Source organism: Calliphora vicina, chromosome 2 (genome assembly GCF_958450345.1).
Source record: "Calliphora vicina chromosome 2, idCalVici1.1, whole genome shotgun sequence".
Lineage (NCBI taxonomy): Eukaryota > Metazoa > Arthropoda > Insecta > Diptera > Calliphoridae > Calliphora > Calliphora vicina.
Window position 1 is genome coordinate 85,316,828 of NC_088781.1, and position 25,027 is coordinate 85,341,854.

Below are 25,027 nucleotides of genomic sequence, written 5' to 3' on the forward strand. Positions count from 1 at the left end.
TAAATTCAATTCTTTTGATGGATATAATTTTTTTTATCAAATTTTGAATATCAATTTTTTTCGGATTATTTTCCAATATGATAGGGGGACCTGCAAGCGAACTTGGCAGCTTCGTCGGCAAGATCATTACCTCTGGTATTTGTGTCCTGGGACCCATAGAATTTTTAAAGTATCAGATTAATAATATCCCATCTTCGTGAGAGAGGATTGCAAATAGAATGGACTACAGATAAACTATCTGTACAAATAACGACTTTTAGGTGTTTACCGAGAGCAATTTAGTTAAATAAATTGACAATTATAATATGAAGATTAATTTGTTTTTATTTGAATTTTATTAATATACTTTTTAGTTATAATAAAATGAATTAAATTTCTTAATCTAATTTTATCAATGTTCACACCGAATCCATTTATGGTTAGATAATGTCCTGGACTGGTAACTTTTTAGTTCTGGATTATTAAGTATAGGTTGTTAACCGTAATCTCTTCGAGCCAATACGATTTACTCTTTTACAATTTTAGCTTCAACTACAGATGGGGAAAAAATATAAATCAAAAATAATGTGACAAACTTTTTGTGTTTACGCTGCAAATAAAAAAAGAAAGAACACATAACAATAGACAAACATTATTAAAAAAACATATAATAGTTATATAAAATATTAAAAGTCATGTTAGCACACCAACATTTAAAACTAAAATATTTCTTAACAGTAAAATAATGCAAAAATTCTTGACTGAATATGAGATATTTTTGTCTATATCAAACAAGGTTCCTGAAAAATAAAGAAATCATTATGACATGTTATTTTAAATGTTTCGTCATTGTTTCTTTAACTTGCTTTTGACAATAGCTCAATAACATTTTTAATTGATCAAATATAATCCCAATATATTTATATACAACCGACCTTATTACTTCGATACCAATTTTGGACCGATCTTCACAAAAGTTTGTAGAAAGATTTAGGGTAGAGTGATCAAATATTTGACATATTAAAAAACCGGTTTTCGAATCATTCGAAAAAGCGGTGTTTTTAAAAACCGGTTCGAATAACCGGTTTTTAGCTTTTTGTCAATTTATGCATTGAGGTATAAAATTAAGCTTAAATATTTTTTTTTTATTAAAACTAGTTAAAAAATCGTTCAAGTCTTTTAAAAATTTATTTTTAATTAAAAAAGAAACAGAAATAACACGTTCAGTTAAAGTTAAAATTGCATTGTATAAAAGATTTAATTTATTTTAAAAATTTTTCCAAATAATCAAAATCTTGTTTTAAGTGGCTAGTTGTTGCAATATTAGATCTTTTGGGTGGATTTTGAACTTCCTTTAATGTTAAACTGAGCTTCTTCTTTCAAAATTTTACGAGTCACTTTCAACATATTCTAAATAAGTTTATCCAAATTAAAAGACACGCTGTTGGTGTAAACTATGTAGAACAGGAACCTTTATACGAACGAGACGCAAAATTATCAAAGGCAAAAAAACGTAAACGAACATGATTGCCCTTAAGAAATAATGACAATGACGCGCTTAATCAACCCAGACATACTTTGCGAATTGGTCTTGATGTATAACTTGTTAATGGCATTCAACATGAAATTTTAACACACATTTCGAAGAACAGTGTTGTTTAAAGTAATCGCTGATTTTTAAAAGTAATCGCATATTCTTAAAATAAATAAAAAAAATTATTCGATTTTGTCGAATAATTCGAAAAACCCGGTTTAAAAAAACCTGTAAAAACCCGGTTTTTCGAATAATTCAAAAACCGATTTGACCACTCTAATTTAGGTACATATAAAACTAGCTTATGTCAATTTTTATCACGATATTAATTATTTTAAGACAATTATGTATGTTGAAGTCATTTTCTGAGTGGGACTTTGTATGGGGACTAGGGAAAAAAGTTACCCGATTTCCGCCATACTTTATAGTATAATTTCAGAGTACTTAGAACTAATGTGTGCAAAATTTTATCAAAATTGCTGCATAATCAACAAAAAATAAGTATGGTCGGTCAAGTCCGGTTTTAAAATTTCAATAATTTATATTTTTGAGTGAATTTCGGAAGTGGACTATATGAAAGTTATTCATGTTGAATTTCTAATTATGGGCCGATCATAATAAATTTGGTGACATGAATTCTGTATATATAAACCATATTTGGAGCGAAATTTGTGTAGATACCTATATAAATTAAACATTTATGGCCAATAAGGTCCAATTACGGGAGGAAATTTGTATGGGGACCAGGTGAAATAATGGACCAATTACAGCCAGTTTCAATAGGTTTTGTCCTTGGGCCGAAAAATGTTTATCAAAATATCTTCAAAATTGCGACCTGTACTTTGCGCACAAGGTTTACATGGACATCCATCCTGACAGACAGACGGATGGACATCGTTTAATCGAAATTCTTATTTTTTTAAGTTTTAGTTTTAATTAGTTTTAGTTTTACTATTATTACTTTTATTCATTATTTTATTGTAAAAATATTGTATTAATCGTATATGGCCCAATGGGCTCGATTATTTAAATAAAGAATGAAATGAGAAATTCTGAGTCGATCGGTATACTTTAAGGTGGGCGTTAGAATAATATGGTGGTGTAGGGTACAAAAACAGAGCGTATTTGTGGAAAATTCAGCCAGCTTGCTCCTTTCGTTTGGTCTCTATCGTGTTTTCAACAGACAGACGGACGGACATAGCTAGATCGTCTTAGAATTTCATAAGGACCCAGAATATACATACTTTTGTAGGTCTGCGATGAATATTTCGATTACAAAAGGAATGACAAAATCAATTTTTTTGATGGTGGCTATAAAAATGAATCCGATTAAAGTTAGCGGGAATAGGAAATATGTTTTAATAATTAAATTTACATAATACCCTATGAGTCCTACCATTTTTTCTATTTAATGTCCCATGGAATTAATTAGTTTTTTTTATTTGATTTTTTGTAATGTTTTTTACTTCGGTTCTTCTATCTATTTGGTTCCCCGCCATGTTTTTTATATTCTTTTTTAATGTCTATGAGTAGTAATAATATTGGTCCCATTTTAAGTGGTAGCGATTTTCTTAGATCTAGTTTGAGGAACTTTTGCGATCAGCTTAAAATATCTCATATTAATTGTCAAAGTATTCGACCTTCTTTAACTAATTGCAAATTTGATGAATTTAAAAATATTATTGATAGAAACTTTGACTTAGTGGGTATTTCGGAAACGTGGCTTACTTCACATGTATCATGTTGATCTCTTAACATTCCAGGATATAGGCTCGTAAGGAATGATCGTTTACATGCTAGGGGTGGAGGTGTAGCTATTTATGTATCGGATAGAATACGGGTTCCGGTTGTTTCTAGAGTCTCCCTGGCTGTGAATCAATATTTATTGTACTTAGTCTAGGTGACATCAGGGTTTTGTTTGGTGTTGTTTATCTACCCTATGGTGACTTAGATTTGTTTGAATCTTCTCATTATGAACTGTTATCAAGATATACAAATGTTATTATTGTTGGTGATTTTAACTGCAATATGTTTGAAATTGTTAAAGCTTGTAGATTGAGGACTATGTGTATTAGATGCAATTTATGTGTTTCTCATAATAATAGACCTACTTATCTTGATGTGGCTCATGGCACAACTTCCTTGTTGGATATTTGGTTAGTGAGTAATTCTTCGTGTATGACCAATTCTAATCAGGCACAGTCTCCTGCAATATCTCACCATGCGTTTATATTTGCTATTTTTAATTTTGCTGTAGGGTGTCCCTATACATGTTTAGAATATAGGGATTTTAACAGAATTGATTGGAATGGTTTTTTTTTCTTGTATTGAAATGTTTGATTTGGCATACTTTTACAACTCTGGTAATATTGAGATTCAAAGTTCTTTAATTAATTCCTTGGTAGGTTCTTTATACTGCTATGTTCCAAAGGTTAGGAAGAAGGTTTGGAGTAATGACACATCTTGGATGAAGTCAAGTGAAATTCAATTGGCAACATCTCTTAGGGATCTAGCATATAAAGTATTTCGTTCCACATTTTAACATCGTCAACATTTCCTTCCGCCTGGAAAATTGCTCGGGTATTACCAATTCCAAAGTCTAGGATTATACATGGTCTTAATGACTTAAGACCTATTTCTATTCTTCCTTCTTTGTCGAAAGTTGTTGAGCATTTATTGAAGAATCAGATACTTTCCTTCGTCCAGAACCAAATTTCTGCCTCCCAGTATGCTTTTCGTCGTGGACATAGTTATTCTTTACTTAACAGATGATGTTCGTAATTCATTGAATAACCGTGGTTTGCGGCAATGGTGTCTTTAGATTTGGCTAAGGCTTTTAATTCTGTAAATTTTTGTGCCTTGATTAGGAAGTTGAAAGATTTATTTTGCTTTTCAAAATAGGCTTGTAAGATTATTTTCTCCTACTTATGTGATAGGTCTCAATTTGTTGATATGAATGGTACTTATTCTAGCGTTCTTTCTCTATCGTCCGGTGTTCCGCAAGGTTCAGTATTAGGTCCTCTTCTTTTTATACTATACATTAATGATCTTCCTAATGTTGTTGATACGTCTGTTAGCAAATCATTTTTGTTTGCTGATGACATCATGCTTTTATTTCGTTGTGGCTCTGATAATGGTGATGTGCTCCAATGCAATATTGATTATTCCATTGATCGATTCCTACAATGGTCTGTTGATAACTATTTGGCTGTCAACAATTCTAAAACTAAAGCAATTTTATTTAGCACTATTGATTTTCCTTTGAGAATTGTTGGCAATACGAGTATTGGTTTTTCTGACAGAATAAAGTGTTTAGGAATTTATATTGACAGGCGCACAGTGGTATGAGAATAAAAAAAGAGGGAAATAAATCTATAACTTCTAAACCCTTACGCAGATTTGAATGAAATTTCACATGCGCAAAGAGGAAGTGTAGTCGAGTTTAAGTTTTGACACCTCGGGTATGTTCAATTTTTAAAATTGTCCTATTTCTTCGTTTGTGTTCCGATTTAAAAAAATTACACATACAGAATGTCCTCGTCGAGCACCACATAAAACCTCGTCGTAGCTATCAATTATATCTTGTAGCTTAGGAGATATTAGCATTTGAAAATTTAATTTTCAACATTTTTACCCACCCTACACCGGTTTTTTGGTGACCGCGGTTCCAAATATTCTCCGATTTTATCCATTTTTCTTTTATAGGATTAACAATAGATCTATATATCAAATAATGAAAGAAGTGTTTAAAAATCATGACTGCGTCCAAAGTTACATGCATTTGAATATAAACAAGTAAGAGTGCTATATTCGGCTGTGCCGAATCTTATATTTTCAGAGGTTGTCTCGGATTTTTGCTCATATCTCCGTTATTTATGGACGGATTTTAAATAGCAAAATTCTCTAAAATATGTCTGACAGAATTGTTGAAGATTTGGATCCCGGAGATATCGGGGCCTTGAGAAAATTGATTTCAACAGACAGACGGACATGGCTTAATCGACTCCGCTATCTATAAGGATCCAGAATATATATACTTTATAGGGTCGCAAAATTATATTGTGGAAATTACAAATGGAATGACAAACTTATATATACCCTTCTCACGAAGGTGAAGGGTATAAAAAATTAAAAAAAGGCGATTTTTCTCAATTTTTTTTTTGGGAAAAAAGTACTTTTATTCTTTTTAAGTTATCTAAAAATTTTCTAAGAGGATGTACAATGAATTTGTACTTTTTGAAAAGCTAACTTTACGCCAAATATTTTAAATGAAAAAAACATTTATAATTTTTGATACCGACGGGAACAGGTCCATTCAAAAAATGCCTATTTTTTATGTAAAATTCAAGTTTAGGGCAAAAATTCTCAAATCGCATACTCGATATCAAAATATTGTAACCTATTTTAGATGGCCCAATAAGTTCTTAATTATTTTGTAAAGGGTTCCGATAACCCCGCCCCTATTATGGATATTATAGCCAAAAATCGAAAAAATTCCATTTTTGGGATTTTTCAAGATTTTTTTTGGGAATTGCGGGATACTTGATTACAAATTTCAAAATTTGTTTTTACTTTTCCATTTTAAATAGAAAAATCTACATAACTGAAATTTCATTAAAAAATATTCATAAATAAAAATTTTATTTCAATTTGAAAAATTTGTATCTATGTAAAATTCAATAAAAAGCATTTTTTGTCATATTTTACAAAAAAGTATTCCATGAATTTTTTAATTGTCAAAAGTTATATACATTTTTGAAAAGTAGACAAAATCCTCTATCCATTGATATATAACATGTCTACCTTATGTTTTTTACGAGTCAAATAAATTAGGGAAAACTTAACAACTCGCTGAGAATTTACCTAACATGGAAATTCATAAAAAAGCATGTTACCTACATAATAACATTTTTATGAAAGTAAATAACAGTGCTAGGTAAATTCTCAGTGGGTTGTTAAGTTTTCCCTAATTTTTTTGACACGTAAAAAACATAAGGTAGACATGTTATAAATCGGAACACAAACGAAGAAATAGGATAATTTTAAAAATTGAACATACCCGAGATGTCCTACTTTGGGAACCCCTGGTCCCGCTCCTGGTGGGGTCATGAGGTCTAAATTCAAAACTTAAACTCGACTACACTTCCTCTTTGCGCATGTGAAATTTCATTCAAATCGGCGTAAGGGTTTAGATGTTACAGATTTATTTCCCTCTTTTTTTATTTTCATACCACTGTGAGGCGCTTATGTTTTGATTATCATATTGATCAATTGAGCTACAAAGTTATTGGTATAATACGAAGGCTTCATTCCGTTGGTATTTATCTGCCTTGTCGTATTAAGTATGCTATTGCACATGCACTTTTAATGACTCATGTGATGTATGGACTGGAAGTTATATCTGGTACTCTATCATATAATTTAGCTAAACTTAATCGTATCACTAATATGATTGTTCGTTATGTTAGAGTTGCACGTTGCTGGAACTGTTAGAGTTGCACGTTGCTGGAACTCTTTGCTTCTTGAACTTCGTGTGTTTTCTCAGTCGAATAATGTATTTCGCTTAAAACTTATGCGGTATTTAGTTACTCTTTAGTTTGTTGTAATCTTCATAAACTGTTTAATTTGTTTTATGCTAAATTTAGTTTCATCATGTTTGCTACTACTTTTGGGATTTTATATATATGGTCATTATTAGGGGGCGGATTTTCATGCATTTATTATTGGAAAATATGCGCCTAAAATATGCTTCAAAAAAATCAAAATATGACCTAAAAATTTAAAAAATATGCACTTATCATTTGACGAGCTATTTGTAATGCAGAGAGAAGTCAATTGGTTACTTTATACATCTATGTTATACATGTATGTAATCTAGCATAAAGACAACTGTCACTTAAGTATCTATGTAATCTATAGTGTAGGGACTTTAAACGTTAATTGTGTAGTGCATTTGTCTCTAAGTTATCCAAAATCACTAGTTTACGACAGTCTCGTAGAACGGCTTGGAAATGACTGTCAGGAGCGGTTAAACTAAACTTTTTTGAAGAAAAATTTTTTTAAATGATAATTTTCAATTACTGATAGAGAAATTAAGAACTTAATTCTAGTTTTTCGATGTCGAACGAAGTTAGTCGATAAAATTTACTGCTATTTCTATAACAAATTCGACAAAGAAATGTTTGACGAAACAATGTATTGCCCATTAACGACAAAAAATTATATTTTTATTAAAAATTGGCATAATATGCATATAAATATGCATTTTGAAGTAAAATATAACAAAATATGCATTATCAATAAAATATGCAAAAATATGCACTAACAAATCGATGCCATTTTGCAGCAAAATGTGCGATTCGGATAGATAATTAGTCTACATTGTATTTGGACGTTCGAGAAAAAACATGCATTTGCATATAAATCCGCCCCCTAGTCATTATTTTTTTTCTCTTTATTATTTTGGTTGGGGAGCCATTAACTAGAAGTATTGAGTATGAATTGAAATAATTTGTTGTTCTTTTAATTTTAGATATCGTTATTCTGGAATAAATCTTGTAATATATGTTAATTGGCCTAGGAAGGCTTTTTTATATTACTGTGAATAAATAATTTTCAGAAAATCTCGCCAGGATCGGTGATTGAATTGGCCGGTACAAACTTTTAAATAGTTTTAAATCAATCAATCACAGATTTTGAAGGGACATCAGGAATGTTAGTTAACTTTCTGAAAACCCTACTGAACCAAAATATTTTTTTTTTTCAAAATAAAGTAACTTAACGTTTGATGTTTTCTTATTGATAATATGGAACCAATCTGCCATAAGATATGTATTACCACACCATTATATACAGTGGTTTACAAAACAATGGAAACTTTTCCAAATATTTCATTAGTGACCTAAAATCAGAAAAAAAATTTTAAAAAATTTTAATATTTTTGTAGTATTTTATTTGTATACTTTTATTAACTTAATTTAACAAAAAACAAAGGACATAATTAATTAAATTCTAAAAATGAGAAAACAAAATTAAAAGATTTCTTTATTACGGCATTGACAAAACAATGGAAACTTAGGTATTATTTTAACAAATATGGTCTAAACTTTGCAACAACTCAATATTTTGTTGGGTATCCCTTATTTTTTATAACTGCTACACATCGACGATGCATTGAACCAATGGTCTCCTTTGAAATATTTATTTATTATATTCCCTTATAACCGCCTCCGATAAATCTTCCTTCCTGGTGTAATTTTGGGTCCTTATTTTACGATCTACAATTTCCCATAGATTTTCTATGGGATTGAGATCTGGCGATTGGGAAGGCCACTTCAAAACACGTAACTCGTTGGATTGTAACCACTCCGTTACAACCCTAGAGGTGTGTTTCGGGTCGTTGTCGTGTTGGAATCTCCAAACTAGGGTTTTCCTCAGCGTATGGATACATAACATCGTTTAATATGGTTCTGTATCCTATACCTGTCATGGTATCTTTTATAATATGAATTGGCCCCATACCTTGCCCTGAAAAACATCCCCATACCATAATATTGCCACCGCCAAATTTTACAGTCTTATTTGTGTACTTTGGATCTAATCTTTTTCCCTTTGGTCGTCTTACAAATGTTCTCCCATCACTGCCTCTTAAATTGTATTTGGATTCGTCGGAAAAGAGGGCAGTATTCCATTTCTGTATCGACCAGTTTAAATGATCCCTGGCAAATTGTAGACGAGCAGAACGGTTCTTTTTAGAAATGAGTGGTTTTTCACAGGACGATAGCAACCAAGACCAGCCTCATTTGCCCTGCGACTAACTGTTCGGGTACTTATTTCTAATTTTAGGCTATTAACAACCTCTCGAGGAGTTATTTTTGGGAATTTCTTGAACTCTCTCGCTATTAAATTATCTTGTCTAGGAGTAGTCTTACGAGGTCTTCCACCTAAATGTTGAGTTTTTACAGAACCGGTCTCACGAAATTTCTTTATAATTTTTGAAACTGCTGATTTACTTATTGAATATTTGTCACAGATACTTTTTTGTTTTAAACCAGCTTTAAAATCTTTAATTATTTTAGTTTTTAAGTCTTCACAAATCTTAACTTTAGCCATTTTCGTTAACTTTGAAAAAAAAGCAATTATGTGAAAATTGTGAAAAATTACCAGGATGCTTTTTAAATATTATTTTCGTTTTACACTTCTTTCTTGCTGAAGTTTAAAAGTTTCCATTGTTTTGTCAGTAGCGAAATAGTGAATATTTTTAATTTTGTTCCCTTTTTCAGAATATAATTAGTTTGTTTTTCAGCTAATTTATATAAATAAAACTATACAAGTAAAATACTAAAAAAAAAATTTATTTTAAAAAAATATTTAAAATTTTGGGCTACATATGGAATATTTGGAAAAGTTTTGTCAACCACTGTATATGCCAAGATTTGTTCGATAACACATTATAATAACATTGTTTTATGTTGAGAAATATGAGATTTATACATAGGAAATCACTCAATTTCCAGAGTTTGGAACTTTCAAAACTACTTTTTAAAATTTTTAAAAATTTTGTTAAACAAATTTTAGAATTTTTTGATCATCACATGGGGATTAATTGACAACATAATAGGGAATACAAATGTTAAAAAAGTATGTCAATACCACCTATAGACTTTCCGTACCTGCGATATAAATTTTGCGATTTTCGAGGAAAACTAATTTTTTGGCCATATTTGGCCGAATGAGCCCAATTTCCTTACTGTTATGAATTTTAAGTAAATCCTATTCAGAATATTATAGTCCAGGTAATTTTAAATATATTCTGAAAGTTTTACTAAAATTAGTAGCTGACTAATTTTAGATAATTAGATAAAACGTTCGATTTGTGAGAAGCTGTTTAAAAAGTGTAAAAATAGTTAAAAAGAGAAAAAATAAAAGTATTTTTTAATGATAATTTTTATTCATATATAGCTTTTATTGGTTCCCAACTATATTTAAAATGTTTGATGTCTTTTAATAACTCTAATTTTGATCCCGTTGTTAGTAGTGGTTCATATCTGATATCTGATTAAAATTGCACACATGAATTGTCAAATCATTAGTCCTTCGCATAATTCAACAAAGTTTGATGAATTATCTAGTATCTTGAGAGGTAAATTTCATTTGTTTGGCATTTCTTAAACCTGGCTTAAACCATATATTTCTGATTCACATATCTTATATATAAAAAGAAATGTACATTTTGATGTCACCACTAACTGCGAAAACGGGTCGACAGATTTCAACCAAAATTTCAGGGTACGTTGGGGATGGTCTGTAGATGGTTTATGTTTTCACGAAATCGGCATAGTAGTTCCGGAGATATGGCATTCTTCTGTAAGAGTGTTAGTAACTGAACTCCTCCGTAACGGCTGAGCCGATTTCGATGAAATTTTTTGTGTGTGTTTGAGTTTGTCCCTGCATGGTTTAGATTCACAATTGACCTATATAGGTACAATGGGCGTGGCACCTCCCATACAAAATAAAAATTTATTATTGCATATCTGGAGTACTATTATAGTGGCAGTCTTCAAACTTTGTATGAGCTATGGCAGAACAACGTTTGCCGGGACAGCTAGTCTGGATATAAATTGGTTAGAAATAATCGACTTCATAATAGAGGTGGCGGTGTATGTATTTATGTATCTAGTGGGTTTAAATACAAAATTGTTTGGAAAATTTCTTTACATGAATGTGAATCACTTTTTATTGAGTTAAGATTTGGTAGTGTTACAACTCTATTTGGAGTTGTTTATTTACCCCATGGAGATATCCTAGAATTTGAGAATTCTCATCATGAATTATTTTTGAAATATTCGAATATCATCATAGTAGGTGATTTCAATTGTAACCTCTTTAATATTTCTAGGGTCTACCTATTGCGTTCTATGTGTTTGCGGTATAACCTCTCTGTATATCATAACTCCAAACCTACACATTTTTCTGTTGCCCATGGTTCCTCCTCTTTGATAGATTTTTGATTAACTACTGATAACTCTATGATTCAATTTTCCGATCAAATACAATGTTGTTCTATTTCTTACCATTCTATGATTTATGCCGTATTCCGTTTAAATGTGTTATGTAGATGAATTTGTTGAATATAAGGATTTCAATAATATAAATTGGGATGCTCTCATAACTCATATTTTGATTTGATTTCTTTCTTTAGATCAAATGATATTGATTTTCAGGGCCCTATTACCAATTCTCTAGTTAACTCTCTCTACTCATTTGTACCTACGATAAGAAGAAAAGTTACAGTTGATGATAATAGCTCTGTTCAATAACTAAAAGTTGTTACTAGTTAGTAACAATTGTTACTGGAAAAGCGTTCATTAACTCAAAAAACTTGCAAGTAGAGAAAAAATCAAGAGCGTATAAATTTCAGAGAGTGTTCTCTCGTTGCAAACTATTACAAGTTCTATTTGGAACTCGTAATAGTTAGCAGCTTATATATCAAATGTTTTGTTTTATTGTTTATTTATTTACAATTTTATTTTTGTGGTGAAAAAATGTAAAAAAAAGAATTATCAATAAAATTGAAGAAAATGTGAGTATTTATACATTTTAAAAGGAATAAAATAAGAAAATTGTGTGTATAAAACAATTGTTACTGGAAAAGCGTTGATTTACTTTTTACTATTATTGAGAATTTAAGAGAGTAATTTTGTAAATTTTGATTTTATTCTCTCGTTGCAAGTATTTACTGGGAAAGTAAATGAACAGACCTAATGTATGGTTGAAATCTAATTGTATTTTACTTTCTCTCAGAGACTTAGCATACTCTTCTTTTCGCTTAAATAGGACTGCTTCCTCTTGGCGTGTGTACAGTAAAAATCGGAATAAAGCTAAAATAGTAATTCGTAAAGAGAAAAGAAAATTCTATTGCAAATTATTTTCGGGCCTTGATTCATCTGGAATGTGGAAAACTCTAAAGAAGTGTGGTATTTTAATAATAATGGATTGGAGGGTGACTTTAATGTTGATGATATGAATGATTATTTTGCGAACATTGCCGTTACTACCGATAATAATATTATTGATTTTAATACATACATATAATGATGCTATTGATTCTTTTTCGTTCTCTTTTATTAATCAAGATGAACTATTTGATGCAATTTGTAAGATTAAATCAACATCTGTTGGTACTGATTCTATTCCTTTTCGATTTATAAAATCTATTTATCCTCATATTTCTGATATTCTTATCCATCACGTCAATACGATCTTGACCACATCAAAATTCCCTTTCCCTTGGAAGAGTTGTCCCAATTCCGAAATCAAGAACAATCCATTCACTTGATGATTTAAGACCTAATCAATTCTACCAGCTTTATCTAAAGCTGTAGAACACATATTAAAAGACCAGATATTGTTTTCTGTACGTGAATTTATTATTCCATCGCAATATGCTTTAACCTCTCTTTTACTTGATATGACTAAGATGTATTAACCAGGTGGCAGCTAGAGTTGTGTAGCTCATGAATGACCTAGTTCAATTGAACTATTCACTCAACTGAGCGAAGTGAATCATTCATCATACTGAGCGTTTTCAGCTCAGCACTGAGCGTTTTCAACTGAGCGGTTTTGTTTTATGCTCATGTTTCTTTCAGTACTCATGAAAGAGCTGCACAAGCACATTCATTTGTCATCTTCAATGTTTCACATGTTTCACTTTACTCGTCAATTTTGTAACATTCTTTCGCTCACTGACATTGAAAAGTGAGTGAGTATTGTGTTCAACGTATATATTTTTGCTTTGATATGATACAACGTTTGTATGAACTGTTTCAAGAATTATTAGAGTTATTCAAATTGTTTTTGTTTTTATGAAGGGAATTTTATATGTGTGCTATTGAATTTATTTATGGTATGGTGATGTAGAATGAAATAAAGAAAGAGTATTGCTACAGTTTGTAAGTATATTTCATAAAATAATAATGAAAAAGGAAAATACATAATTGTTATTTTTAAAATAATAATTGTAATTGAAAGTATTTAATTAGTAAAAAAATACTATTTCAAAAATGCATTAGTGGGATTATATCTACCAAAAAACATAATTAAAAAAATACAAAGAACTGATATTCTTAATTAAATTAGCAATATTATTTCAATCACTTATTTTTAGAAAACATATATCTTATGCACTTTTTTACTATACTGCTACATCAACAGAACATTTGACAGCGGCATGAGCGACCTATCGTGAGTTTTTCGCTGTTTTTTGGAATGACAGTTTTACGTTATTTTTTATTTCGTAAAACAATAAAATCTTATTCCTTAAATTCAGAAATTCTATTTATATATTGTTAGATCATAAAATAATTAAGTTAATGTTGTAAATATTTTTATACAAATTGTATCACAAAACTATTTTTCTTATATATAAGTTGTAAAAATCAGGTAAAAAATATATATTTTGCCAATTGATAACTAACATTATGTAAATGGGAAAACCCCCAAAAAATTGCAACAATATTCATTGGTTTAGTTATTGTCACATTTTTATTTTGGATCACAATTATCAAATCATCAAAATATTTTTCCTTTTTCAAATTCCAGTTAATATCTTGAGTTTTTTGGTAATTTTATTATTTTATGATAAAGGAATACGTGTTATAAATTTTCCAATTAGAATTAGTAATAATTTAGTCCTTATAGTTAGTGAATGTTCTGCTTAACAAATATTGTCTAAACATTTGGTTATCATCGGAAATTAGAAATAATAAAAAATTAACTCTTTGTTCCGCAAAAATATTAGTTTAAATAAAATACAATTTGATTTGTTAAAATTTTAATCAATTATTTCACGCATAAATCTCAAATTGTCAATAGACTGTGTGTCTTTACAACTAACAACAGAAATAATTGATTTAATTCACTACAAGCAATTCTCAAAATGAAATGGTCATTATACCACATACTGAGCTAATGAGCTAAAAGAGCGACCTAGTTCATTTCGGTGAGCTGAGCTGAAAAGAGCGGTCACTTCACTGAGCTAATAAACCCAACTCTAGTGGCAGCGTAACTACAACAATTACAACATACAAGAACAACAGTAATTTTTACCTTCTATACTGACAAAAACAAAATTCACAAAAAAAAAACACTTTTTAAAATGAAATAGTTTTTTGGCACTTTAAAATATGTTATGCATATAAAGTGGTGACAAAAACATAATTTTTTAAATATAATATAATCTTTTTATTCTTATAAAAAATTTAAAACATTTTGTAAACAAGTTTTTGACAATTAAGAAGGTAAACATGAGTAGAGCAAAAAACAGTCAGCTGGCGTTACGCTGCCACCTGGTTAAATACGCCTTGGATATGACAGATATTAGGCAGAATTTTAACAATCACACCAGGGATGGCAAAATTGGTACAATTGTACTTTTTTGGTACAATTTGATCTTAAAAAGTACAATGGTACACCAATGACTCATTTGGTACAATTTGAAAATTTATTTCACAGTTAATATATTAAAACCAATTTATGTTCTCTATCAATTATACCAAAATACAACAATAAACTTTTTAAAATTATACTTATGAGTTTTTGAAATAATGAAAAAAATAGCGACATTTGAATAGTCTTGTCACGCTCGTAATTTTAAGTGTTTTTCAAACCAAAAAGTATTACAAAAATTTAAGCCAGTATTTTCTGTTGAATATGAATATCCATAGAATTTGTATTTCTTAATTTTTCTGCTGTGGCTAGAAAATCTTAGATGGGTGACAAAAAATCGATAATTTAAACTACGATGCACACTGGTTCAAGGGCGGCATTAATTAATTTTTTTATGTCTTCTGATCTACCTGATTTTTTCACAGTTTGTAATAAACAATCTATGTTATCATGTACCAAAAATATTAGGGTTATATCTTTATTATTTTTTTGTCCAGAGATATTCAAAGGTGACATAAGTGAATGCGTTTGAAATGACCGTATTATATATGCTACTTTTTATCGCTTCATGCTGTTAAAATATTCTTATAATGACAACACTATAATGATTTTTTTTTTTATAGAATTGGATGTTATAAATGATATATATGCAAATAAAATAAATTTTGAAAATTAAAAAAAAAAATGTTTACTACTATAAATTGTCCAAAAATATTTATTTTCTCCAACTTCTATGGATTGTACTTATTGATCTACAACGACCTCTAGCCCGAGACTTATATCGAATTAAAGCCTGAAGTCTCAGCTAACGTTTTATTAAAAATTCAGCTGCCCGTTTTTGCCCCTAAGCAATTCCGGTACAAAAAACGAAAAAAAAGTTAGGAAAAATTTGCTTCACAAGCATGTTATTGCGCATGCAATAACAGCTTTTTTTTAAATAATAATTCGGTATCTCGGGAACTATTGGAGATATTATTATTGTTCAGCTTCCTACGGGTAATGGGGGCTAGTACGTGGCCCCTCAAATTTGATCACCTCGGGTTTCAAATTTTTAAAAAACTCGCCAAAAATCCATTTATGATCCGAATGAACTGAAATTTAAAATATAAATAGTACTTGAGAAGATCTACTAAAAATACGCTTAGATTTGTAGGTTATCTATATTAGTTGAAGAGATATTAAGGTTTATTGATTTATTTTTTTTTAATTTTGCTCGATCTTGTTTTTTTTACAAAATCAGCTATATTGGCTATAAAATTCTAAATAAAATACAAACAACTTGCTAAGAGTCATGTTGTCCCTATAAAAACTTACACTCATCCAAAGTTAGAAAATGTAAAAACTAAAAAAAAAATATAATATGGTGATTTTCCATGAAGAAAAATATAAAATTTGAATTAATGTAAAATTAAAGATAAAGATATCATCATAAAATTTGGAACTGATATAGACTCAAATGTCCTTGATTCAATGGCATTATATTTTTTGACATTTTTTATTTTCAAATACCGAAATTCCTGAAACGAGGAAAATGTGTTCCAAAAACTCAGTTTTTTTTAGAAAACTGCCTACTGTGACGTTATTTACCGTGTGATAGTAAAAAAACTTTGCAAGTATTTATGAATCATATAGGGCTATACAAGCAGGGGGCTGTTGTGAGCATCGATGCTTTGCCTTTTTAAAATTTTTTACTCAAACCAAAAATTTTTTTTTTTAAATTGGCCAAGTTTTGATAGATCTAGGGAGTGTTATGTCCGCTTAAGTGAGCCAAATTTTAGTTTACACGCTTTTCCATTAAGTTCTCTTTCCGGATCAGATAAAAATTGTATATAGTTCCGAAGAAAATTTTTTTCTACAAAAGAAAAAATATAGACACTTTTTTGGTAAAAAACGTAAAAAATACACTTTTTACATGTTCCAAATTTGGATGAGTGTAAGTTTGTATAGGGACAACATGACTCCTAGCAAGTTGTTTGTATATTATTTAGAATTTTATCGCCAATATAACTGATTTTGTAAAAAAATATTTCGACACTCCGTTGGCCCGCCATAACTAAAAAACCAAAAAAAGATCGAGCAAAATTAAAAAAAATATATCAATAAACCTAAATATCTCTTCAACTAATAGAGATAACCTACACGTGTAAGAGCATTTTTAGTAGATCTTCTGAAGGACTATTTATATTTTAAATTTCAGCTCATTCGGATCATAAATGGATTTTTGGCGATTTTTTTAAAAATTTAAGACCCGAGGTGACCAAATTTGAGGGGCCACGTACTGGCCCCCATTAGCCCTAGGAAGCTGAACAACTGCAAATCAACTCGAAAACACCTCAGCTCCAACCATGTGAAATTTCGTAATAATATCTCTAATAGTTCCCGAGATACCGAATTATTGCCCAAAAAAATACGTTTCTGAACCACTGTGCGATGCTTCATTATCAACTGAATATATCGCACACCCAGTTCAAAAGTGACACAACTCAAAATTAATTTGTCGGGTTATATAAACCCGAAAAATTAATTTTACGCTTAAACTATGCACAATACACTTGTTTATCTATACAAAAGATATATGTGTATTCTGTTGTTGTTAACTGTGGCTAAAAAACACTAATGTCTTTCATTGTTTCAATTGGTATATGGGGCATTTCACGTCAAGTGAACCAACTTTTGAAATCGATGTCTTCCGATCGCGATGAAATTTGCACCAATGTTAGTTCTATTGGATAGTAATTCGGACACCATTTTTCAACAAGATCGGTAAAGAACTCTCTGAGTTATAGGAGGTCAAAATTTGACATTTTGGCCAAACAGGTGTTTTTTTTATCCATATAACTTATAACCTATTGTTCTTAGCAAAATGTGTCCTAAATAGTTTAGATAGCTATTTATGCAATCTTTCGAAAAAAAAAATTTAAAAAATTTAATAAAATATTTTTGGTTTTTTTTTTAAATCAAAAATATTTTTGACTTTTTTTTTTCAAAATGGGCCCTTTTTATTTTTTATTTTTTTTAAGAAAGCTTAGGTCTTTTCCTAAGCGACCTATATGGTCGCTTAGTGGGATGCGAGTGGGATATCTATCAAAAAAATATTTTGTAACTCAAGATTTAAAATTTTTGAATTTTTTTGCAAAATCAAAAACTTTGTTGACTTTTTTAAAAAAATGGACCCATTTTTTAATTTTTTTTTTGCTCAGAAGAAAGCTTATGTGTTTTCCTTTAACACCCTTTTTGTCGCTTAGTGGGATGCGAGTGGGATATCTATAAAAAAAATGTTTTGTAACTCAAGACATACAATTTTTGACTTTTTTTTGAAAAATCAAAAACCTTTTTGACTTTTTTTTCCAAAATGGACTCTTTTTTTATTAATTTTTTTTTCTCAAAAGAAAGCTTAGGTCTTTTCCTTTAAAACCTTTTTGGTTGCTTAGTGGGATGCGAGTGGGATATCTATCAAAATAAATGTTTTGTAACTCAAGAGAAAGGTTTTTAAATTTGCACTATTTTAATTTTTTTCATATTTGTGTGTAAACCTTAAAAATTAAACTTACGCAGAGAAACTAGACACATTAGCCTTTCCGATGGTATGTAACATACCCAACTAAAATTTCATAGCCTCGATACTGTAATACCCATAATATGTTAACCTCAGGAATAAAAATCACTTTTTTTCTATGGAAATGTTGAATAATTTAATTTTGTTATTTATTTGTAATAATAATTAATTTAATATATAATAATAATAATAAAAAGATGAATAATTTAGTAAAATTTAATCTTAATCACAATAGATCAATTTATATAATAACTATTTTTACACTTAATTTATGAAGTTTTTAAATTTTCAAATATCCATACTTTTATCCTCCTTATTTGTCACCTTTATTAGCTGCTTTTTTTTGTCAATCCTTTCTTGGCGTTATTAGATTAAGCTACTGATTTCGCTGCTGGCTTCTTTTTTGGCTTTGGAAAGAAATCGCATTGAGTAGATGCAGAAAACTTTTTTAATTTGAGTCTTCCATCGACAAGCGGTATGAAAGCATGGTATTGAGCAGTGCCATCGATTGTAACCGCAGCATCGAATCTGCTCTTTAGTGTTTTCAATGTTTCCTCATGATCCTCTTTGCTACTAAAAACTATTTTAGTTTCTTTACAATAATTCTTTGCCCAATGGAATAAAGCAGTCGCATCTAAGATGCGATCTTGATGAGAGCACTGGAGGCTATACTTCGCTGCATTTCTTTTGAGGTTTGCTCCAATACCATCACATGCTCCTTTACCATGAGCAGTAGGATGAAAATGCCACTCAGCTGGCATTCCAAAATCTTTTTCATGAGCTGTAAGATTTGCGAAGCTACTTTTGTTTTTAAAATGTTGACGAGCTCCGTCCGAAACGTAGTATACCTTTTCTACTGTAAATTTTGATTTTAGATAATTTAGTATTATCTTCTGGTACTCATAAACTGCAACGGTGTCATGTTTTAAATCGTCGGATATTATTGCCATACTTTTGTGTTCCAGGTTTTCTTCTTTCATGTAGTAAATAACTACTGTGAATATAGTTGCTTGGTCGTCATTGAAGTGGAATGCTTGTATGGAATCCTGAAGAACATATTTATAGTTCTCTGCGAAATCAAATGAAATAATGAATTCACCAGACTTCAAATGTGTTTTCAAGTCCTTGAAGAATGACCACTGCTCTTTGACTAAAAAGTCATGGGTTCTCAAATTTAGCAATCCTCTACACAGTTCTTCCACAAAATCATCCACATTTAAAATTATGGTTTTCAGTGTGCATCTTTCAGTCTGAAGCCAAGATTCAAATCCTCAATACATTCTCGATCAAAAGAGTTGATTAAATTTTCTTTGATGGATGTGGTTTCCGGGCAATTCGAACATTCACCTAAGTGGCAAGAAGTTGTAGCATTAGGGCACATAGGCAATTTAAGGCAATCGCGGTAATGGTGTAAATCTTCTGATGAATCATCTTTTAAGTAATTTAAGTTGATTTCCTTCAACATCAATTTAACATTTTCATGGTAAATACAAACACATACTGTGTGAGTTCCGCTGCTTCCTGACAAAACGCAATGTTTTGGCCTCAGTTGTGTAAATTTTGTGAATCCCATTTTGACATCCTCGTATTCAGATTGAAATGTTGCGAATAATTCATTCAGGTTACAGAGAACCATTCTCTTCTGCATTTGAACTTTCTTGCCATCGATTCGTACAGACATCCAGTCTTTTATCCCTGGCATCAGGCGACTCATATCATCTCGCTGATAAAACTGAGTTATTAGAGATTTAGTATCGCACTCCAAAGTTTTTCCCTTCTTTTTGTTTGGGAGTGTGAGAATCCCATGCTCAGCAACCAATTGTTTAGCAATTCTTGCTTTTCGTTGAGACGTTCGAAACTCAGTCATTGTTTTTGCAGAACTCCATGTTCTTGGAGCAAGCGTGAGAAGTTGAATTCTTTCAGCTTCACTCTGTGACGTTTTGTATTTCTCTTTTATTTGTTCAAGAACTCCTACTGCATCCTTATGGTATTGGTTTCGACACTCATTCGTTGAATTTGAAAAGTTAGAATAACCATCATCATCAACAGTTCTGTCTTCATTCTCGGAATTACTTTTGTCTTCATCTGGAATAACTTCAACGCAAGGCTCATTACTATTCAAATTCGGTAATTCGTTCAACTTTCCGAGCTCTTTCCTGCATGATCCACAAATTTTCAATCGTTTTGACAGCGTAGGGAATTTTTTAATAAGCCGTCGGAAATATTTCGCATATCTGATGATCTGTGCTTCATTTTGTTAAAGGGATTAAAACAAAAAGACGAATAAATTTCATTTTCAACCTTAGCCTTTTTAGAAGTCGTAGACATTTTGAATTTTGTAAGTATTTATGTAAATAACACACGTCTTAACTTCAACGCTGTTTCTAAAAAACTGATTTCCGTATGTCTTCAGAATGACAATAAATAGTTTTTTAAGATCATATAGGTAGTACGTTTTAATGAATGAGTCTAAAATCTTTTATTAGGGTCAAGAAGGGCTTACATACTAAAGTACCTAGTTTAACCAAATGTTACAAATAATAATAAAAATAAACCACCATATAAATAACCTACCTGTCAACTTCTACCTCTCCACCCACTTCTTAAAGTCAAATGTCATAAAATAATAAATAAACTGGTACTTCGGAGAAGGGCCATAAAATATTTCCACTTGATTCCAAAAATTTGTTTCTGGGGCACCTGATATTTTAACAATGAAAATCACGTGCGCTGAAAACTACCTCTAGGATTGACTAAAAAAGCCGCAAGATACAAAACTCAGACAAATTTTGGGGGTGGAAAATTAATAGCGGTCGGCCTCATATTGTACCCCTCCAGTGGCTATTATCGGTCAGTTGTTGTGGTTTTTATTTTTAAGGTTTTAGAAACACTTACACACAAATATGAAAAAAATCAATTTAAAAACATTTGTCTTGAGTTACAAAACATTTATTTTGATAGATATCCCACTCGCATCCCACTAAGCGACCAAAAAGGTTTTAAAGGAAAAGACCTAAGCTTTCTTTTGAGAAAAAAAATTAATAAAAAAAGAGTCCATTTTGGAGCCAGCAGCGAAATCTGTAGTGAATCTAATAACGCCAAGAAAGGATTGACAAAAAAAAAGCAGCTAATAAAGGTGACAAATAAGGAGGATAAAAGTATGGATATTTGAAAATTTAAAAACTTCATAAATTAAGTGTAAAAATAGTTATTATATAAATTGATCTATTGTGATTAAGATTAAATTTTACTAAATTATTCATCTTTTTATTATTATTATTATATATTAAATTAATTATTATTACAAATAAATAACAAAATTAAATTATTCAACATTTCCATAGAAAAAAAGTGTTTTTTATTCCTGAGGTTAACATATTATGGGTATTACAGTATCGAGGCTATGAAATTTTAGTTGGGTATGTTACTTACCATCGGAAAGGCTAATGTGTCTAGTTTCTCTGCGTAAGTTTAATTTTTAAGATTTACACACAAATATGAAAAAAATTAAAATAGTGCAAATTTAAAAACCTTTGTCTTGAGTTACAAAACATTTATTTTGATAGATATCCCACTCGCATCCCACTAAGCGACCAAAAAGGTTTTAAAGGAAAAGACCTAAGCTTTCTTTTGAGAAAAAAAAATTAATAAAAAAAGAGTCCATTTTGGAAAAAAAAGTCAAAAAGGTTTTTGATTTTTCAAAAAAAAGTAAAAAATTGTATGTCTTGAGTTACAAAACATTTTTTTTATAGATATCCCACTCGCATCCCACTAAGCGACAAAAAGGGTGTTAAAGGAAAACACATAAGCTTTCTTCTGAGCAAAAAAAAAATTAAAAAATGGGTCCATTTTTTTAAAAAAAGTCAACAAAGTTTTTGATTTTGCAAAAAAATTCAAAAATTTTAAATCTTGAGTTACAAAATATATTTTTTGATAGATATCCCACTCGCATCCCACTAAGGGACCATATAGGTCGCTTAGGAAAAGACCTAAGCTTTCTTAAAAAAAATAATAAAAAAAAATAAAAAGGGCCCATTTTGAAAAAAAGTCAAAAATATTTTTGATTTAAAAAAAAAATCAAAAATATTTTATTAAATTTTTTTAATTTTTTTTTTCGAAAGATTGCATAAATAGCTATCTAAACTATTTGGGACACATTTTGCTAAGAACAATAGGTAATAAGTTATATGGATAAAAAAAAACACCTGTTTGGCCAAAATGTCAAATTTTGACCTCCTATAACTCAGAGAGTTCTTGACCGATCTTGTTGAAAAATGGTGTCCGAATTACTATCCAATAGAACTAACATTGGTGCAAATTTCATCGCGATCGGAAGACATCGATTTCAAAAGTTGGTTCACTTGACGTGAAATGCCCCATATATTTATTTTCGATTTCTGAAAAATCAAAATTTTGAGTTGTGTCACTTTTGAACTGGGTGTGCGATATGTTGCACATGGAATCCAACCAAATTTATTCATTACAACTTTTTGTTCATTGTAACTTTAAAAAATATTACCGTGAAAAATTTGTCCGTGGAGGAACCCTAGTTTTGATACAATTACAGTCGAAAAAGTACAATTTCTGATGCTGATTGGTACAATTTTTAAATTCTATTTGGCATCCCTGAATCACACTGTATCTAAGCTTGTGTCCAGTGTTGCCACAACCTCAAAATATTTGTAACCATGTTTGTTTAAAAAAATAACCAAAATGATCAAAAAGTAACCAAAAAAAAATATTGGAAACGTCGTGTTTTTAACTTTTTTTAAAATACACATTATGTCAGGATTTCACCCAGCGCTGCCAACTTTGACGATTTATCGTCATTTTGACGATTTTTTTAGTCAAATTTATTAAAATGACGATTGACGATTTTTCATTTTTCCCGCGAACAAAAATTACGATTTTTCAAAAGCAAAACATATGGTAAACTTTTTTCCTAAAATTCAAATTTTGTAAGTCCCCTTTTGCAATGTACAAATTGAAAGGCAGACAGCGTCCAATTTTATATTGAATTGATTTCAAAAAATTTAAAACTCCATTGACCAAAAAATATTATTCAACTTTACAATTGGCCAAATTTATTAAATGGGAAAGAATATCAAGAACTTGATAATGAAGTTCGAGAATTTTAACACAATTTGTTTCGTCGAACTTCGTTGAAAGAATTTTTAATATTGTAAATTTAAATAAAACAAAAATCAGAAATGCTTTGGATTCTTCAACATTACAAGGAATATTGTTTTCAAAAGATTATCTTAAGTTAAATAATTCTCAGTGTTTTAATATATCAATTAAAAATTACTTATTAAAAAAATTTCACACAGAAATGTACCAGAGTAAAGTCACATAATACCAAAATTAAATAATTTTTTTTTTTATTAAATATTAAGGGTCCTCATGTAAACGCTTATATGTCTCGCAAACTGTGCAATCTGTGCATTTTTACACTCTCGCAAATGAACTGTCAAAAAATGTATGGAAATTCGTTTGCACAACTCCGATAAGTTTGCGCGTCAATTTAGACTCGCAAACTTGAATTTATTGTGCATTTGATGAATCAGCTGCTTTTGTTTATTTTTATTTATAAGAAATAAAAATCAAAAAATATAAAAATTTTGTGCATGTGAAAATTGTGTAACTTTGGAACAGAATGATTGGATTAAATGGCATTGTGTCTGAAAACATTAACCAACAGATAGAATATAAACAAAATCTTCCAAACTATGTATACCACCATTTGTTCCAAAGATTTAACTTTCATTCAACATTTTTCAAATTAGAATGTATGCAATTTGAACAAATTTTTTTAAAAGCTTTTGTTGAATTTATTTTTATTTGACATTTTTATCAAATATAAATTTTCTGTATAAACTTGCACAAAATTGAAAAGGTGAGTTCATGAAACACGTCGCGCAAATTTTGCACATTTGCACAAATGGGAGACTTAAGCGTTTAAATGAGTACCCTTATTAACTTTATTTACATGTAAATAAAATACAAATATTTAAAAAGTTAATAAAAAAATGTTTTTGGTATTTTTAACGTATTTTTGCCTTGACGATTTTTTTTAAATTCACGATTTCTCCAAAATAGAGTTGGCAGCACTGATTTCACCAGGTTGCCAGATGTATTTCACATGTTTTCCACAATAAAAACAGAGTACTGCTTTTGCGAAATTATTTCGCATATATTTCATTCCAACTATTTTATATGTAGTTTGACAGCATTTCGCACGAAATTTTGAACAGATTACCTAGCTTTAATCGCAAAATATTCTGAAAAATCGACCGGAATAATTTTTAATTAAATATTTTTTTACAGTTTCATGCCTTTTTTTGTTATTTTTCTATTTAAACAATTATTTTTTCTGGAGGTAAATTTTTTAATTTTTTTAAAATGTGCTTCATGAAATACCTGACTTGAACATACATATATTTTCGAATAGCGGCATAGCATTTCAAATATTACACTTTGTCTGTGGTTTTGCTGAACATATTTTATTTTAA

The 25,027-nt window shown here is 30.0% G+C and overlaps 1 protein-coding gene across 4 annotated transcripts in view; it reads right to left on the minus strand.

Moving 5' to 3' along the window:
- Positions 1-306: 306 nt before the first annotated feature.
- Pp2A-29B (Protein phosphatase PP2A regulatory subunit A) overlaps positions 307-25,027 on the minus strand; it is a 149,305-nt gene continuing 124,584 nt past the window's right edge. For 2 of the 4 annotated variants that reach the window (XM_065502578.1, XM_065502582.1), the window contains one exon: positions 307-531. In XM_065502578.1, the coding sequence (XP_065358650.1) occupies positions 506-531 (26 nt within the window). In that variant the 3' untranslated portion in view covers positions 307-505. Of the gene's footprint in view, positions 590-25,027 lie in introns of all 4 variants that reach the window. The other 2 variants (XM_065502581.1, XM_065502583.1) reach the window with 1 other exon arrangement.